The sequence below is a fragment of the Equus asinus genome, chromosome 17 (genome assembly GCF_041296235.1).
Source record: "Equus asinus isolate D_3611 breed Donkey chromosome 17, EquAss-T2T_v2, whole genome shotgun sequence".
In the NCBI taxonomy this organism is placed as follows: Eukaryota; Metazoa; Chordata; class Mammalia; order Perissodactyla; family Equidae; genus Equus; species Equus asinus.
This window is the reverse complement of record NC_091806.1, coordinates 26,724,436-26,744,247: the sequence shown is the minus strand read 5'-3', so window position 1 is coordinate 26,744,247 and position 19,812 is coordinate 26,724,436. Positions and strand designations below refer to the sequence as shown.

Sequence of the window (19,812 nt, the reverse complement as noted above, 5' to 3'; positions counted from 1 at the left end):
TTGTATCTTCTTAGCTTTCTAAAGAAATACTTGAAAGTAGGGGAAATAATACTTTCAAGTGATTCAAGAATGTAGATTATAGTTTTCGAGTCATGTACTATATAGATTTTGTGTTTTAAAAAGTAAATTAGGGGTTGGTCCAGTGGTGCAGTGGTTAAGTTCACACATTCTGCTTTGGCAGCCCAGGACTCACTGGTTTGAATCCTGGGTGTGGACCTATGCACTGCTTGTCAAGTCATGCTGCAGCAGATGACTCACATAAAAAATAAAGGAATATGGGCATCGATGTTAGCTCAGGGCCAATCTTCCTAAAAAAAAACCCAAAACTATAAATGAAAGGTCTTTTCACATCTTCCATTCCTCTTTTCTGATAAACTAGATTGGGTAAATTTATGTGATTACAATTCTTTTAAAAATTTTGTATTTTTGTCTAAAATAGCTAAGTATTTGTAAAACAAAGTAATCTGCATTAAAAATGTTCCTATTTTCCTGATAATTTCTAATCATTCCATTTATTTTTGACTTTCAGTCTGAAAACACACTCGACAGAATGGCATTTACATTGTCTTTTTTCAAACATGATTTGATCTGGTATTTGATAAAGAATCTCACAGAGGCACTATGGGTTAGATCAAGTAGGAGTTTCAGGCTAATTGTGAGGAAAAAAGGCAAGAAAACCTGACTGATCAGCTCATGCAACAAGTTAAATGTGAAGTAAAGACTCAACTGTAATTAAAATTTGTCATACCTCTTTTCATTAAATCACAAGAAGGTAACTTTTGCTCCACATTAGAGTAGAGCAATAAATTCTTTTAAATTATCATGAGTAATTTTAAAATGCTAAAGTGCAATTGTTAATTGAATAAGTTGGCTTATTTGACCACTATGAAAATCTTCTCTTCATTATTCAGTATAGAGGACATCAAAATGTCATTTTGTGGCAATTGACGTTAATTAACTCTACTCAAAACTCTGCTTAATGTACACAAATTTGAATGGTAATTCCAATGAAAGGAAAAAGGAGGAGGAAAGTATTATGGTTTTGACAATAAGTTCTAAATATATTGGTGCCAAAGTTGCAATTAATTGACGTAACATATTTTAAATACTGTGGTTCAAAGTTTTATACAACTGAAGTAGAGAAGAGACGGTGTGATTTAGTGGAATGGTTGAAAGATTTAGTGGAACGTTTCTCAAAAGTTCTTCCTTAGTCCATCTATGATGCTTGAAATTCTACCAGTAGGAAGCTATTTATTTCTCCTAAGGTTTAACAGTTTTTCATAAAGACGGTATTACAGTTGGTTCTACATTACAACAGTCACAAGGAGGAGGAAGTAAAAATAATGAGACTGAAAGAAACGAAAGTCAGCCTGAGGTACTAAGACTTGTAATATGGAAACTGAAAGGAGGACGTGTTTGCGTTTTCAGAATGGCTGATTAGGAAGTGTTGAATAATTTGTGTACATCAGTTCAAAAGAGGCCAATACATGCAAGTGAATAAGGCAATGCACGAGACTCTAAAATCCAAGCTGCATCTACTATTATTATCCTCAACTGCCTTGATGAATGTCAAATACATTTGAGATGATAATACTTTGAAAAATAGAAGTAATCATACTTCCCTTGTTATCCATGTGGTTGAATGAAATGTAACTCTTATTTTGTGAATTAAGGATATTTGTAAATTAAGCACAAGAGAAATATAACTAATTGTGGCTGTAGATGAATGCCTCATGATTCCAAATACATTTGTTTATTTTTCTATTTATCACCTTTCTACATAGGACATATGGCAGGACATTTCTCCCATATAACCTTATCCACATATTATACTTCATGTATTTGCATTTTTGTATCTTCACTCCATGTTTCATTTATCTGTGTATTTTCTCAATAATAAAAACTGAGAACAGCGAAGAGATAGCTGATTTTTTCTTTGTTTCTCCAAAAGTACCATTTCTGTAGTTCCATCTGGGCATAATATCCAGTTATGTTTGATAATACATGTTTATAGAATTGTTACGTAAATACACTGCATTTTACACTGCTAGTCCTTATCTCAGGTACCTAAGACGTTTACCAGTAATTAATATTTTCAAGGAAAGAACAAAAAAGACCTGCAGGAAAGCCTTTCTAAATAGAAATTAAATTTCTATTTTCTTCAAACTTTGGACTCTCTCCATTATAATTTGTCCCATGCCAAAGAATACGCATCACTATATTTAAATAGATATCATAAGAATTCATAATCTATCTATTTCAGGCGACTACAAACTGCTTGGGATCACGGAAAATAAGATTAACATCACAGAATTTATTCTCTTAGTACTTTCTCAGAAAAAGGAAATAGAAGTTCTCTGCTTTTTACTGTTCTTACTTTGTTACATTGCAATTTTGATTGGAAACTTGGTTGCCTTGATTTCTATCACCTGCAGTCAACTTATTAACCAGCTTATGTATTTCATCCTGAGTCACCTCTCCCTCTCCGATCTTTGCTTCACCTACCCCCATGCCAGTCAACTTAATCCCTGACTTACTGGCAGAAAAGAAGACCATTTCCTGGGGCCGGCCCAGTGGCATAGTGGTTAAATTCGCTTGCTCTGCCTCCATGGCCTGGGGTTTGCCAGTTCGGATGCTAGGCACAGACTTACACACCGCTCATCAAGCCATGCTGTGGTGGCATCCCACGTGGACGAACTACAAGGACTTACAACTAGGATATACAGCTATGTACTGGGATTTTTGGAGAGGAAAAACCCAACATGAAAGGAAGATTGGCAACAGATGTTAGCTCAGGGCCAATTTTCCTCAGCAAAAAACCAGCATACCTTAAAAAAAAAAAAAAGAGGAAGACCATTTCCTACAATGGCTGCATGACACAGCTTTTTATGATGCACTTCTTTGGGGGAATTTGGGTCATCCTCCTCACAGGGATGGCCTATGACCGCGACATGGCCATTTGCAAGCCCCTGTACTGCACTGTCATCATGAGCAGGCAGAAGTGTGATGCCATGACCATTGCTTCTTGTGCTGGGGGATTTCTACATTGCGTTGATCAGTTTCTCCCTATCATCTTTCTATCCTACTGTGGTCCCAATGAAATAGATCACTACAATACACAATACAATGTGTATTCTTTACTGAAACTGGCCTGCACTGACACAAGCAGAATCAGTTTCCTGGGTATTGCCAATTTGGGCCGGCTGGGTCTGGTGACTTTTGTGGTCTTGTTGATGTCTTATACTGTGATCTTGTATTCTGTCAGGTGCTACTTGTCACAAAGCTCTTTCCATATGCAGTTCTCTCATCACTGCAGTGGTCATTTTTTTTGCCCTTCGAGTCTTTATTTATATTCAACTGGCAACTACTTTACCAGAAGACAAAGTGTTTGCTCTCTTTTACACTATCATTGCCTCCATGCTCAACCCTCTGATATATACACTAAGAAACGATGAAAAACCTATAAAGAAACTATGGTGCCATATCACAGGAAGTAAGGAAATAAATGGAAAGGCTCCCTGACTTTCGCTACAGAGCTGGTTGAATATATAACTTTCCTACCTTGAAATGTTTAAAATATATGATGCATGCTTATGTTTCTTGTATCTAGCAACAGGCATAGGCACAAATATGTGCAAAAGTATACGATTTCCTTGATTTACCCAGGCCTCCTCTCTGTTGTGCTTTCTTTCCCAGTTTTCTGATTTATATTTCCTTGCCCTATCGATCCTTTGGCTGTGTAACTAATTTAGATATTTAGCAGCAGACCATCAAAGGCAGTGTGCAGTACAAGTCAACACTGTGAGCCCATACAGCTCATTCTCGTGTATGAGTCTATTCAGTGAACCAATTCCAGCCACCAAACAGTGATAAAAAAATGATTCCTACTTTTCACTTGCATCACTTAGAGAATATTCTAAAAGATCTAATTTATTTTCCGCAACAATATTTCTCAAAAATTTCACCTTCTACTCTGATAATTTTGTACCCAGTGGCGTTCTGGAGTTTCTCACGTGCCCAACACCAGTACTCTTTCCCAAGACCCACATTAGCATGTTTTTCTTTTGTTCTAACTTACTTTCTTTCCCAACTCTCTGCATATATAAATCAACCCCTTCTCTCTGGCTAATTTTAGCACCTTACAGTGTATCAGTTATGTGCATGAGTTCCAGACCCAGAATTACTTACTCTGAGGACGTATGCCCAAGAAAGCATCTATAAATGGAAGCAATAGTAATACACACTCAGAGTCTAGTGAAGATTATGTGTGAAGGGTTAAAACACTGCTTGTCACACAGCAAGTGCTCAATAAGCATGAGCTGTTTTTATGGCCCAATCCCCTGTTATGCCTCAGAAAAGTACTCATGCTGATGATGACTTTCCTCTGGAGCAGTGCGGGTATGAGGATGGAAAAAGGTTAAGGAATGCTTACATTACAGTCATGCTCCTCTTACTGGTGAAATCAAATTATTCTCATAGTGGGTAAGTGGAGAATATCGTTTAAACTCAATGGGTAAGTTTTTTTTTTCATTCTAAAACTTAAAGGCAGGGGGGCCGGCCCCATGGCCAAGTGGTTAAGTTAACATGCTCCGCTTAGGTGACCCAGGGTTTCCCCGGTTCGAATCCTGGGTACGGACATGGCACTACTCCTCAGGCTATGCTGAGGCTGCAGTCCACATGCCACAACTAGAAGGACCCACAACTAAAATATGCAACTATGGACTGGGGGGATTTGTGGAGAAAAAACAGAAAAAAAAAAAGAGAAGATTGGCAACAGTTGTTAGCTCAGGTGCCAATCTTTTTTTTTAAAAAAAAGCTAAAGGCAGTTTTTTCAGTAGGAATTGGAGGAAATTTGCTCAATGTCAGAAATGGCTAGGAGCAAAATCAAGCCACTGGATAATTCATTAGGACAGAGGAGGATCTCAAAGGTATTTAGAAACTGCAATGACATGACACACTTGCATAAGAAACTGTTTTCAGGTTAGTATAGAAGGCATACTAACTAAAATGAGTTATTGTTGCTGAGGGTTCCCAAAATGGGTGAAGAATATAAGGAGAAAAATAGCATAATGCTGTGACACAGTTTAAAATGACCAGAAATAAAACTTCAAATATCACCTGCTACACAGTCTTGAAAAATATCCTAATATAATTTCCTGGTTGTTCTTTCTCTAGTTCTCGACGGTTATTCCGAAGCTCCTGAGTGGGCTTGAACAGTGCACGTGTCAGAGAACAGCATCACAGCACAAACGTGAAAGATCACTTTCTGGTGTACAATTAGCAGGATTTCTGGTAAGAAGACCAGCAAGGCCTTAAAGTCTGCCTCTGTTTCATAAGCTCTATCTTCCAACCAGCCAGACTTGCATTATTGAAAAGTAAAACTTCAAAAATTAATACAAACGTTTCTCTTTTATTTTTATTTTTGGAATAAAAGTTTTGAACAGGGATTATTGGAGAATATGGAGCAAAAGACATCGGTAACACCAACCACTAAGCAGGGAATTCCTCATTTGCCTCCTTCACTCTTGCACTGGATCTCCTCCCTTCTCACCTTCTCAAGAGCATCATTTCATCATCACTTAAGTAATTAATGACTAATTCTCAGGTCTTTCTCCACATCAGCAATTTTTCTCTCTCCAGTTGGATCAGCAGTATCAGCATACCACTGCAGGGAAACATGACGAGATTCTTTGCAATGCAGTGAGTGACCTTACTAGTTCTGCCATTCAGGTTATCCACATTTTATTGTCTTTGACTAGGATATTTTACAACTCTATAGCTAGAGAAGTCGACTCATAGGAAATGATAGCAACACCAATAATGCCTGCCAATAGAAATACAAATTGTGTACAGTGAAATACAATTGATCGTAGCCTTGTGGATATTTTGCTACTTTTGCATTCACTTATAGATTGATTTAGCAGACTATAAACGTGTGGTGCACTTTGTTCTTGACTGAACCAACGGTAATATCTTTATTTGTTTCTGCATTAAATACCAAGTTAGATAAAATCTTTGACATGTTCATTCATTATCTGGATGAAAATCACAATTATATCTTCTTTTAAAATTTATCCTTTAACATACTAAACTGTTAATTCTCTAATCTATAATAAAACCAAACAGAAACCTCTTTTGTCCCTGCTTTCCCTTCCCAATTTCCCCAGTTCTGATTTCTCTTCTTCCTATGCTCTCTGTATCTGATTCCCTCTCCCCAGGTTTATTGTAAGCTCTCAAATCATATTTTCACCTCGACTACTTCACTGAAGCTGCTTATATCAAGGTTGTCAATCACTCCCCTATCAATATCTCCAGGATTTCACAGAGTTGATTGGTCTTTTTACTTCATGACATTTTGACTTGGATTTGGGGCCACCATACTCTGCTGGTTTTCCTTTCATGTCTAAAAATTATATCTCAGGTTTTTTTCTGGCTCTTGCTTTTCTTACTCACCTCTCTATATTGGACAGTCATGGAGCTCAGGCCTTGATCTTTTTTTTTCCCCCAATCTTGGTTATTTCATATAATTTAATGGTTTTAAATACTCTCTATGTGCAGATGAGTCCAAATTTTTAATCTTCCTACTCAGACCTTTCCCTTGAACTCACATACCCATCATTCCTGGCTGAATAATTGTAACAGCCCCCATTCTTGTCTCATTTCTGCTGCACTTGACCCCGACTTTTATTCTCAACTGAGCAATATCATTCAAACTCTAAGTCTAAGTCCTAGGTATGCATTTATGCATTATGTAATTGCTCTATTTACTGAATATCTCAATTAAAATTAAAGCAGGGGTATCTGTGGTTATTTCACTGTGTTCTTAGAATAATGGATGGCATTAATAAATAGTGAATAAATATTTGTTGATTGAATACCTGCTAAATAAATATATGAGAAAATTTCCTAATGACAGAGAATATAGTCTTAAACATGGGGGGCATATTGATAGAACCATATATTTATCATATGTTACATTCTTTACATATATTTAGAAATCTTTCTGGGGTCCAAATTCTCTTCCAAAAAAATATGCGTCCATTCCAAAATCAGTTCCTTATTGACCTGGTATCTGAGAAGGCAATTCCTCCTTCAGAAATATTATTTGCATACTATTTCAGATGTTGCCAGAAGCCTACCCAAATTTCTCCTTCTTTTTTATTACTATCAAACCTCTGAGATGGCTTTTGCTAGCAATTCTTCAGTCCTCTTTTGTAACTAGGTTAGTTATTTACACAGCTGACACCAATGAAACTTAGCTGGGAGTTTACTCTGGAATTCTGGGACAGTTTTGTTTCCTGATAAATGTTTTTTCTTTCCTTTTGCTGTTCTTTATTCCTTCCTGAGACATGAACATAAGACTTTAGGTAGAGTAGCATTTTGCAGCCATAAGGGAAAATACTTCATGATAAATGTGATGGAGCAAGAATCTAGAAGGATTTTGTTCTGGATGAATTATTCAAGCAACCACATCAGCAACTATGTGATTCAGTTAACAATGTCATGGTTGTAAATAAACCCTATGTGCATATCGACTGTGTTCTTACAGATTTATTGTGATATTAAAAAAATTACTTGTTGACGTTCCTAAATTGTTTTCAAATAAATGTAACTAACAGCAATCCCAACTAAGAGATACATTTTTTTCTTTTGCTTCTTCTTGAGCACATTCTTCTGCATAAACTTTAGGATCATTTTATTAAAAAGAAAAACAAAAAGTATCCCGATTTTTAAAGAAATTTAATTTATATATTAATTCTGGAAATTATTGTCTTTATGATATTATCTCCTCACCTAAACTTTAATTTATAATTCTGTCAGTGATTTTATGGCTTTAAATAAGCTCATATGGTTTTCTTCCTATTGATCCAGATTTTCTGTTATTAAAATTTATTTGCAAATAACTGATTGGTTTCTTACTATTGTAAGTAGAACTTCTTTTCTCCTTTTCTAAGTTTTATTCCTAGATTAGATGCAAACTATTAATTTTGTTTATATATATCTTAGATCAAGCTACCTTACCAACTTTCTTATTAATTCTAGATATTTTGCCTATTGTTTTTTGTTTTCATATGTTTAGAATCTAGCCCATTTTACAGATGAATAAAATATCACAGAATTTTAGTGTCTTTCTCATGTAATTGATACCAAAAAATGTGTCTCTAACTCCTAGCTCAGGGCATGCTCCACTAAACCATTGCAGCCAATGGTTGATTTAAAGAGAGAGACATCTGAGACAAGCTGTTTCTAGGCTAAAAGCATAATATTCTGATTATATTGCCTGCATTATTTATTTATGAAGCATAGAACATTTTACATATGCTTTCACGCTTCATAAATAAATAATCCATCTAATATAGGAAGGGGAATTTTAGCTTAAAAGAAAAGAGCACATGCTAAATTGGGAAATAGGGAAGGAGTTTTAACAATGTAGTAAGTGGTAGTGTTAGAGTATTGAGCTAAACTTGAAGAAACTGAGAATTTAATGCTATAGTCAAGAAACTTAGAAAATAGGGTCTGAGATAATATAAATATAGTCTATGTTTAGCAGTCTCTGAATCAGGTCTCCTAAATATCCACTATTTCAAAAACATAGACAAAAAATGAAAAAAAAATGTTATTTAAAATGAATAAATGATATTCAATTCTCTCTTCCAAGAGTTAGGAGATTGAAATTCAAAGCTTTCCAAATTGCTTTATATTCAGAATAGAGAGGCTAGAATTGATGAAACTTAATTTAGTGATTAAAGGTAGACTCAGGGAAGAGTAGAGGGCAAAATGTTAATTGAAGGAAGTAGATACTGAGGAAAATAGAGCAAAATGGTAAAGATTAGGTACTTGTAAGAAAAACCTAAATACTATAGAGTTTAAAAATATTTTACTATGATGTAAAACCCTGTTATTGCTTTAAGCCTATAGTAGAGTCTCCTGGAACCAGTAGACCATGCGGACTCTGAAACCAAGCTGTCTGGGTTTAGAGCCCCCTCAATCACACACACATCTATTGCCTAGGGAGAGCTTCTCAACTTTGTATCTCAGTCTTCTCAGCTGTAAAGGGGGAATAATAATGGTAGCTAACCATAGGATTAGCAAGCATGAAATGAGCAACAAATTAGAACACTACTTGGCACAGTAATCATTCAATTATGATTGACGTTGGATGTTAGCTATTAATGCATTTCCAGACACATCTTGTGGATTCTTTTGATGCAACGAAGAACCTGAGTGAGTTTTTTTAATCTAAATTACATGGAATAAAAAGATGTGAACAATTAGACTATACCAAGCATGCTTGGACTTAAGAGTACAGAGGCAGACAAACATCTGGACCAAAATTTCATCATCAAAACCAGGTTGATAAAGTAACGTGGTCAAGGAGTTAGGCATATCCACTTGTTACTGCTGTAGATCAAAGGATAGACTTCAGCTTTACCCAGGAGGATACAGAATTAATGGAGGATAATGCAAATAACAGGTCAGTTGGCAAACACTTGTTCTGAAGATATTTTATCTCACCAAGAATAGAAAAAAAACCCCATAAAAGATAGTGAAAGAATATTGCAGAAAAAACGAAAAGGGAAATATTACCAGAAAGCTTAGAGAAAGAACATAACTCTTAAAATTATTTCCTGTGAGAACAAGAAAGAAAAAAATTTTGCTATCTTCAATAGGTTGCAAGAGGATGTCTAAAAAACTAAAGTAAAATGTTTTAAGGAGAAAAAATTGATATTAAAAAGGAAATGGATGTGAAAAGAGAAATATTTAGACTAGGAAGAATTACAGGGGAAAATAAAGCTAAACAGAAAAGCTAAAATCAAATCTGAAGGTATTAAGAAACAAAATATAAAGTGCTACAATCAAATAGTGAAGACTTGAGAAGATTTCTTGATATGGTGAAGAACATAAAAAAATAGATAAAATCAGTAAAGGACATTACAGTTGATATTTCAGAGAAATAAATTGATATACTATAAGAATTGTAAGTCTTCCTATCATTACATTCTGAAAACAGATTGATCAAAAGAAATTCCCATTAAAGATAACTTTCTTGAAATAGGAACTAAAACTTAAAAATTAAAAATTTAAGCATGCAGATATTAGCCTTAAAACATTGCTGAATTAAAAATAAACATAAAAATAGATCTATTCATAGACAACAGCTGTTTAAAACAATTTCCATGATAAATGAAAAGATCAGACAAACTGTCAGGCCGACAACAAAGACAAAGTAAATTTTTAAAATGTTAATTCAATCACATGATCCAACTTTAGATCAAATATAAAGACAATATTTTTTTAGGTATAAAAAGGATGAGAAAATACAATTATCTTGTAGGATTACTTAAAGACAAATTCAAGAGACAATCAAGTAACAAATATTTGTATGACATAAAAGAGTCAAAGATTTTCTATTTAATAAAACTTCAATAAATTAAAAAGAAAAAGATTAACAGCACTGTGCTCTTTTCTTTTGAATATACTATTTGTAGTTGTACATTTCTTTGTTTTCTTGTTTATTGTCTATCATCATTGAGGGCAAAGACTATGTCTGTTTTATCCACCAGTATATGCATGCTCTACACTGAGTTTTATCCAACTCAGACTTTTTTTAGATTTAGGTAACAGTAAATACTTTTCAATGAATACATTAATGAGACCCTTTTATTTTGTTATAGTTTTCTATATTTTCTAAAATATACGCCTGTGTGATTTTAATCAGAACAAATAATATATTTTTGGAAAGGAGTTTGCCAGAGAGAGAGAAATTTGTAAGCTATCTGAAGAGCTGGCAGGAGAAGCCATGGGAGCAGATGGGCTTCCGGAAAGAACAGTTGTAAAGAAAAGGAGTGTTTTCCAGGCATCAATTAGAAATTCCAGCATTCCAGCAATCTTGCTTTTCTAGGAAAAGTTAAATCTTAAATTCTTGGTTTGCTTTGTATTTTTAATCATGACTATATAGTTCTCTGGTATTTCCCATTTCAGCTCCCCTCAGCCTCTTTTAGCCACCTGGTGGTCCACCTGTCCTGACATATGAGCACTGTGTAACATATTCTTATAATTCCCGTGTCTCATGTCTAATCTTGGTGCTTTGGATCCTGATGCAATAGGCAAATATAATTATTGACTTTGGCATAACTACTTACTAGGGAGAAATTTAAGCTACAGTTTAAACTTTGGCAAAGTATACTAATAGGAAATTTCTAAACCCTCAGAGATATTGAGAGCTGTTTTACATAGTGTGTTTTCTCAGAATTCAATTTAGATGCCAACTTGATATCAAAATGAACATATATATTCAATTTTATATATATAGGAAGAATTTTATATATATAAATTTTCCACAGAGGCAAAGGTAAATATCAGAGAGACACTACTTTCTTTTTTTAGAAATGGAAAAATAGTTTGCTGAAAAAAATCTCAAATTTGGTTCAATTTCCCAAATGTGTCTCTTTTGACGGAATTCACAAGAGTTCTCTAATAAGACTTTATATAATTTAGATTTATTATTTATTGTACAGCAATTTTTTTTTTAATTCTGAATTTAGCTTAGGTGGAAACCTCAGCTTACATGAAATCTGTCTGGTGAATTGAGCAGCTGGTAAGTTAAATTCAGTGCATATATGTACTGGTAATTTTCCTTAAAAGAATATTTGAATCATTCTGATTGTATTGAGTATTTAATCCCTCTAATAAACCTTTGGATGGAAAAAAGCCATAATCGTTAAAAAATGCTATTTTTACTATTTTTGGAAAAGTTCTGCTTTACTTTCCAACTGTAACAAACCAAGCTGTAATGAATTTAGATTAGTGCGTCAGCTCTTTGAGGTATTGGTGCCACATCCCACAGCAGCTGTCAAAATATTACTAGATTTACTTGTTTTATTTTAAAATTTAATCACATCATTAGCCCTCCATATTCCATAATGGGAGAAAGTTGAATATAAAGAAAGATGTACCAGCCCAGCTGGTCAGTGGACAGAATGTCAGTGAAGGAAATCAATAAAAAATGATTAAAAGGCAAAATACCGGTACAATTCTAAGACTATGCAGAAGCAAAAATGTATGGCAAATTTTTCAGTCACCTACTTCAATGCATAATATCTATAGGGTATGTTTCTTTTTTCAAAGTTTAACAGAGACTTTTTTTTGAGATGAAGAAAAATTGTCAAAGAGGCTTATAAACATCCACCTAATTTGGGTAAGGTTAATGAATCCAAAGGAAAGGGGAAAGAAAGCATTAAATGGTTAGAACAAGCAAGAAGTTTAACTTCGGGTTTGTGGGGGTAAGGTTAGCTCAACTGTGAACAGAAGGTAAAAATTTGGTTTAATGAGAGAACATTCAACCAGTGTGAGAACCCCAGCCTTCAGATGAGAAATAATAGATTGTTCATGGCAGGGGAACTATGCTATGTCTTCTCTACCTACCTTCATTTATCCATGTTGAAATATAATATATTCTTAATAAGCTCTTCAAAATGTGCAAGAATAATAACAAGATGACATACTATTCTAAATTTAAGCTTATGCTCTCCAATATGACAAAAGTGTGTAATATCAATGATAAAAATATTTATTAAATCTTTAATCTTAATATATACCAGATTCTGTCCTAAGCTTTTACATAAATTAATTCATCAAGTCCTTACAACAGACTCAAAGTCAATTATAGGACTACTCATTTTATAAATGAGGAAGTTGAGGTTATGTATTTTGCCTAAGATCATGCTCCAGGTGAATTTTAAAGCCAGGACCCCACCTGATTTTATATAGCTCAAGAATGTATCTTCATAATTGCTAGCATCTGCTGCTACTTGAATATCTTGAGTACCTCCTAAATTTGTGACAGTATGGGGGTTCCAAAGAGGAAATAGGGGGCATTAGTATGTTTTGCAGCATTGAGCTTCATATGTATAGTTTAATTTGATTTCCACAGCAATCCTGTAAGTTAGGCACTGTGATGCTCATTTTATGGATGAAGGGAAAAAATACTCAAGGAGTTGAAGAATCTTACATTTAAATTTCAGAGCTGTGTTCCAAACTAGTGTCTATCTCCAAAGTTTCTGATATTTCCAATATTGTGAAGAGAGGGATACTACAAGATATAACTCAACCTGGTATGCTTACAATTTCCCTAGTGCCTTGATCTTACATTTTGTAATTGTAGAAGGTGGCTAATAATTATTGAATGTGTAATAATTTCCAAGCGCTGTTCTAAGAAATTTCTCATTTAACTTTTTTAACTAAAAAAAAAAAAATCACCCCGCGTGGAGGTATTATCATTATCTCAGTTTACAGAGAAGGAAACTGAGGCACGGAAATGGTAATAAAATTGTCACTCATTGATATTATATTTTCCATAGTCTCAATACATCCAGGGGAGTAAGGGAGGCAAGAAGGAAGCAGACAGGTGTTTTCCCCAGACTAATGGAGAATCAGCAGTCACACACTATCAGAATCTGGGGAGATCTTCAGAGATTATCTAATCCAACTCCTTTATTGTATGGATGAGAGCCTGAAATCCTAGGGAACGAACAATTAAACAGAAGGATGGGAGAGAAACTAGGAATTTTGTCTAATGATAGAGTACATTTACCAGATGATTACTTGGAATGCAAATATAACGGCTTCTATTTGAGAGACTATGAAGAGATTATTTTATGGAATTGTGCTGCTTGTGTGGGTGTATTCTCTAAGAAGCAAAGGGAGAACATGATCGAGAAAAGCAGGCTGCATCATTTTTATTGTATTGTGTTTGAGGGAACTATTTTGAAATTAAAGAAATCTACTTCTCTGTATTATATTTCAAACCTAGGCAACCATAATTGGTTACCTTATATGATGTCATCAAGTAAGTTCTGAAAATTTACTTATTTCGAAAGAGTAGATGACGAGCTAAAAAGGAAAAAAGTTTAAAAAATAAATGCATGTTGATCTTCAAATAATTTCTTCACTCCACACCCAGAGTCACAGTCTTGTGACAACAGTATTCAAAATTAGTTTATGATTTGGAATTTTGTGAGTCCTAACTCATTTGTCTGACATTTCAAAACCTTTGGTATTATTGACACAGAGAAGTGAAATATTCCTATTTATTTGGCAAATTTGAACAGAAGTCGCACGTCTCATCAATCATTCAAATAAAAGAAACATGACAAAAATCCAGGCATTTTTGTTTCTCATGAAATTATCACTTAGGGATAAATGGTTATCAGTGTGAATTCCTGGTCCTAGTTTTATGTAAAAATCTAAGTGGACTTCCAGACTGCAGTGAACACATTTCTTAAATATTTTAAACTACATTTGAACCATAAATGTACAATCATATTTATAAAGATATTTTCAAATTAACTGAAGTCATAATCATTAGTGATGTAAAATACACTTTTGTTTATAAAATATTCATTTTTTTCTAAAAGTAAATACATTTATGGTAAAAATTTTGGAAAATAAAGAAAAGATAAATTGGGAAATTAAAATCTCTATAGTCTAACCATCATCAGATAGCCACTGTTAACAATTTACTTAAATTGATTTCTCTTGGATATAATGTAACTAAACATAAACAGAAAAATTTTTGAAATTTGGATATATATTTCTCATAAAGAATCATCACTCATTCTTAAGTAATTCTAAAGTTAAAAAAATATTTTTCAACTACTTATCTCTTCATTAGCATTAAGTTTAACTTGCTTAGAGTAGAATGCATTCAATTTGATATAAAAAGCAGAAGGCATCAATGATGCGTAAACATATGTGTTTTTGTTTGTTTTTGATGAGGAATATTGGCCCAGGCTAACATCTGTGCCAATATTCCTCTATTTTTTATGTAGGATGTGACTCCAGCAAGGATTGATGAGTAGTGTGTAGGTCCGCACCCAGGATCCAAAGCCTTGAACCCCGGGCCACTGAAGTGGAGCACACAAACTTAACCACTCTGCCACTGAGCCAACCCCCAAACATGTGTTGTAATTCGTTTAAAAATGGTTGAACCAAGAATGACTTTTTAAAACTAATTTTGTTTTTACTATAATCCTGCAAGAGAAATAAACAGGAAAAGCAGAGTTGTGGCTCCATTATCCCATAGAAGCTACAAATAACTTTTAAGAAATATAAAAGTTTCATGCAGTAATTTCTACGTTATTTCCTCTTATAAGTCCAAAATGGACTACAAGTCAATTCAGAAAAATAATTTGTTCTTCAGTTTCATCATGAACTACCTGACTAATGGATGACAGCTTATTTCTAATGACATATTATTCCTTAAAGATTATAGAACATTGTTTACTTCCCAAATTTTTCTTTAGTTAATATTTATTTATCATTGACTATATGCCAAGCACTGTATAAATCATCCACACACCCTCCACCACTTTTGTGCTCTCATTAGAAGCTGTCTAATCAGGTAAGTTCTATGGTAGCCTCCATTTTATATCCTACAGTGATACATTAATGTGTTCACCCTACTTAACACTCTTCGGATTACCTCTTTTTTTATTCTTGATGAGTATACCTTCTTGATTTCTCACAAAAGAATTTAAATTACACAAAAGCTGGAACTTTAATTCACCATTGTATCCTCAGTTCTTAGAAGGATATTGGCTCTAGATATTCAAAAGTCTTTTTTTAAATGAATCAGTGATTCAATGGATCTCAAAATGGCTGAGGTTTTGAAAAATGCATTAGTGCCTCTTTAATTACATATTACATCTTCATTTTCTCATGAGTGATTTTTTTTTTTTACTTTTGTTATTTCAGATAACTTTCTTGAGCATCAGACCATGGAAAATAGCAATAATCTTACTGAATTTATTCTCTTGGGACTTTCTAAGAACAAGAAAGTACAAATCCTCTGCTTTTTATTTTTCTTACTCTGTTATCTAGCAATTTGGTTGGGGAATTTGATCATCATGATTTCTATCACATGCAGTCAGCTAATTAACCAGCCCATGTACTTCTTTCTTAATTATCTTGCAGTCTCAGACCTCTTCTACACCTCCACTGTGACACCCAAACTTATGACTAACTTACTGACAGAAAGGAATGTCATTTCCTATAAAAATTGCATGACTCAGCTTTTTACCACACACTTCTTTGGGGGGATTGAGGTCTTCATCATCACAGGAATGGCCTATGACCGCTTTGTGGCCATCTGCAAACCCCTTCACTATGCCATCATCATGAATAGGCAAAGGTGTAACTCAATTCTCATAGCATCATGTGTTGGGGGGCTTCTGCATTCCCTTGGACTGTTTCTGCTTACTATTTTTTTATCTTTCTGTGGCCACAATGAAATAGATCACTATTTCTGTGACATATATCCTTTGTTGAAACTGGCCTGCACTGATACACACAAAATTGGTTTCTTAGTCATTGCCAATTCTGGTCTGATGGGACTGGTGATCTTCTTGGTTTTGATGGCCTCCTACTTTATGATCTTATATAATGTGAAAGCATATTCTGCAGAAAGCCGCCACAAAGCACTTTCTACTTGCAGTTCCCACATCACAGTTGTAATCCTGTTTTTTGCACCTGTCATCTTTGTTTATATTAGACCTGCTACAACTTTACCAGAAGATAAAGTGTTTACACTCTTCTACACAATTATTGTCCCCATGCTCAACCCTCTTATCTACACACCTAGAAATGTGGAGATGAAAAATGCCATAAGGAAAGTTTGGTGCAATGAAAGGAAAGCCAATGAGTTGAAGGCTATTCATCTTTTGATGTGAATTGACATCTTTACATTACACTCCCTTTCTTTAATTCCCTCCTGTTGATGGGAAAATCAGTCTGAACGTGTAAAAGCCAAGTCTTAACAGCTTCCATCAGTGGTTCTCTTTCATATTCCTTCCCTGATGTGCTTCCCTTGTTTTCATTCTTCAGTAAACTCTAAGTTCCATGAAAGTAGGTGTTTTGTCATATTTGTTTCACTGCAAATTTCCTAGTAATAGGCAAAGTGTATAGCACATATTAGGAGCCCAATAAATATTTAATGAAGGAATATACTAATATCTTGTCATACAGCTTTGCTTCTTATCCCTTATAGGAGGCATTTTCTTGGTTGAGTGACCCATTTAAACATTAAATGCCACAGTTTTGCTAATATATACTCCCTTCAGTTATTTCTCTACTTTAATATATTTTGTCTTCATATTGCTATATCTGTAGACAAGGAAAGATTCCACTCTGGGTCCAGTTAGCCAGCTGAGACACCTAGAAATTAGGAAACATAGTACAGTATTGGGTCAATTATTTTAGGCTTATTCATATCTATTTTCCAATTTTCCAACAAAGTTTGAGTATGTGATAAATTTCTTACTCATAAAGTCTGTTCTTATAACAAAAATAGCTGATTTGTATAAAAATACTCAAATCACACACACAAACATGCACTGTAAATTAACACTTCTTACCAAAATTCTCTTTTTTCCATTAGTCTTTTGGTAGTGCTGAAAAAGGTTGTATGGAGGCAAAAGACACTGACAGTGCATATGCCTTTGTACTTTTAAATTTTTATTTTAAAACCTCCTATGTCAACCATTTTATAATGATTCCATAACATAAATCTCTACATTGTTTTATATATATATAGTAAAGTCACTCTATTCTGAGGGGAGAGCAGTGTCTTCTTTATTACTAATTAAAGCCAATTAGAACACGTAATTTTAGATAAACAGCTAAGTTTTTTGCTAAGTTTTTTGGTAACACTTCACCCCTAGATTTAGCTGTCTCACACCCCCAATTGCAAGGCATGCTAGATCCTCACTGAATCCCCTAAGGGGAGGGGTGGGGGCAAGAACTGCCTCTTTACAGGATCACAGAGCATAGAGCAGAACAGCACCCAGCCTCTCCACAGGCAGGCACATCCAAAAGGGAGAGGCGGGTCCTGAGCCACATGCACTTTCTTCTAAACTCATTTATTAGATATTTCCTTCCTCCTACTCTGGGAGGGAGAAAGTGAGGGCTTGAGAGAGAAGTCTGTAGTGTGACTGAAGCTGAAACCCCTGTACATAGAAAAAAACACTCAGGAAAACAATTTCTCTCCATTCTCTCTTTCAACCCTCTCCTACCCCACACTAATATCTAGCACAATTTATGGAAAAATTCTCCCCTTCCTTCCTTCTTTGTCATGCCATCTTTATCTGCATCATATTATATATTCCCTAGGTTATTTCTGGCATATGTATTTTTTTCTACTAAACTACACTAGCAGTAGAAACAAATTGATAATATTATTGTTATTTTCTGTTGTGTTTTACTTTCTGGGAAAGCTAATCACTCCTTTTATCCCCCTCAAGATATATTAGTTATGATTGCTTGTTTGTCTTCCAAATGCACTTTAGAATGGTTTGTCATATTCCAAAAATGACACTATTGGGATTTGGGTTAGAGTAATAACTATAAATTAATTTGATAGGAATTGATATCTTTATAATATTCAGTTCTCTCATCCAAAAGCATGTTATAGCTCTATTTATTGAAATCTTCTTTTATAACTTGCAATAAAATCTTGCCATTTACTCAAATAAATCTCATATTTCTTATTAAGTTATTCCTAGATATTTCATCTCTTTTGTTGTTATTGAGAAGGCAATATATTTTTCCATTAGATCTTCTCATTCTCACTAGTTACAGTTAGTATACAGAAAATCCAGTAATTTTCAGATATTTATTTTTATATGTGTGTGCGCATCTTTCATATATTGCCATTATTAATAGTAATAAAAGTATAACGTCTCATCTTATACACATTGGGTTGAAAAGTCAAGATATGAGGTGTATATTGAGTGTGGTTACAATTATCCAATGTCACACAGCTAGTAAATGGTAAAAGTGGGATCCAATCATTCATCTCTGCAAGATACATTTACTATTAGAGGTACGTAACAGCTGAAAACCACCAAAAAAAGGATCAGAATAGCATCTCACATCCTATGCACACTCTAACGTTGGTTGCAATATTGGGCAGGGCAGAACCTCCCTTACTCTTTAAATTATTTTCCCCTTTATCTACTTTATCCACTATTTTTCAGAAGATATATATTTGATGCCTCAAAGTTCAGTATGCCTCTGAGATGACTATATCGTCCTGCTTGATAAGTCATGGAGGCTGGATTCATTATAGTTTAACTGGTTTGACATTACCTATACATGATCAAGGAGTAAACCACAACTGGTTTTGCTAAAAAAAAGGAAGAAAATATAAATCTCTCAAAATAAATGGTTTTCTGACTTTTTAAATTCAAGTTTTAAAATAATATTTGCCAATATCCTTCAACAGAGAGGAAATTGAGGCTTAATTATTAAAAAGGTATTCTTGGGCCTGGCCTGGGGCCATAGCAGTTAAGATCACGCACTCCTCTTTGGTGGCCTAGGGTTCACAGGTTCAGATCCCAGGAGCAGATCCGCAGGCTTATCAATCCAGCTGTGGCAGGCATGTTAGCTCAGGGCTAATCTTCCTCAAAAAATAAAAGTATTCTTTTACAAAGGGAATGTTTACAGTGACATATTTATCAACTTTCCTCAACACTGATGATCATAACTTTCATTCACTTTTCGCCAGCCAAAGCAATTGCTTTTTTGCACTATATATTTTACAACAGCTTAACTCTATACATTTTTTCAGGGATTGGTCACTGAGAAACATGGAGTTTCTCTTCTTGGAAATCTTCCCTCTATACTTGGTACTGGCTTTAATGGATAGCTTGCTTCATTATCACAAAAATTTTATCTTCTTATAACCTTCTCTTCTTCTTTTTCTCCTTTAAAACTAGTTTATTCCCTTGCCAGCCAATCATCTATTCTATTCCC

At 34.4% G+C, this 19,812-nt stretch overlaps 1 protein-coding gene and 1 pseudogene across 1 annotated transcript; both read left to right on the top strand.

Moving 5' to 3' along the window:
- Positions 1-2,762: 2,762 nt before the first annotated feature.
- LOC106829602 (olfactory receptor 4P4-like) lies at positions 2,763-3,522 on the top strand (annotated as a pseudogene).
- Positions 3,523-15,779: 12,257 nt separating this feature from the next.
- Positions 15,780-16,730, top strand: LOC106829606 (olfactory receptor 4P4-like). The gene has a single exon (XM_014838811.1). It carries the CDS (start codon positions 15,780-15,782, stop codon positions 16,728-16,730), a length of 951 nt encoding a protein of 316 aa, XP_014694297.1.
- The last annotated feature ends 3,082 nt before the right edge of the window (positions 16,731-19,812 follow it).

What these genes read in the sequence shown, in the direction of transcription:
- LOC106829606 (XM_014838811.1), top strand. Translation starts at nt 15,780, where the DNA reads ATGGAAAATAGCAATAATCTTACTGAATTTATTCTCTTGGGACTTTCT.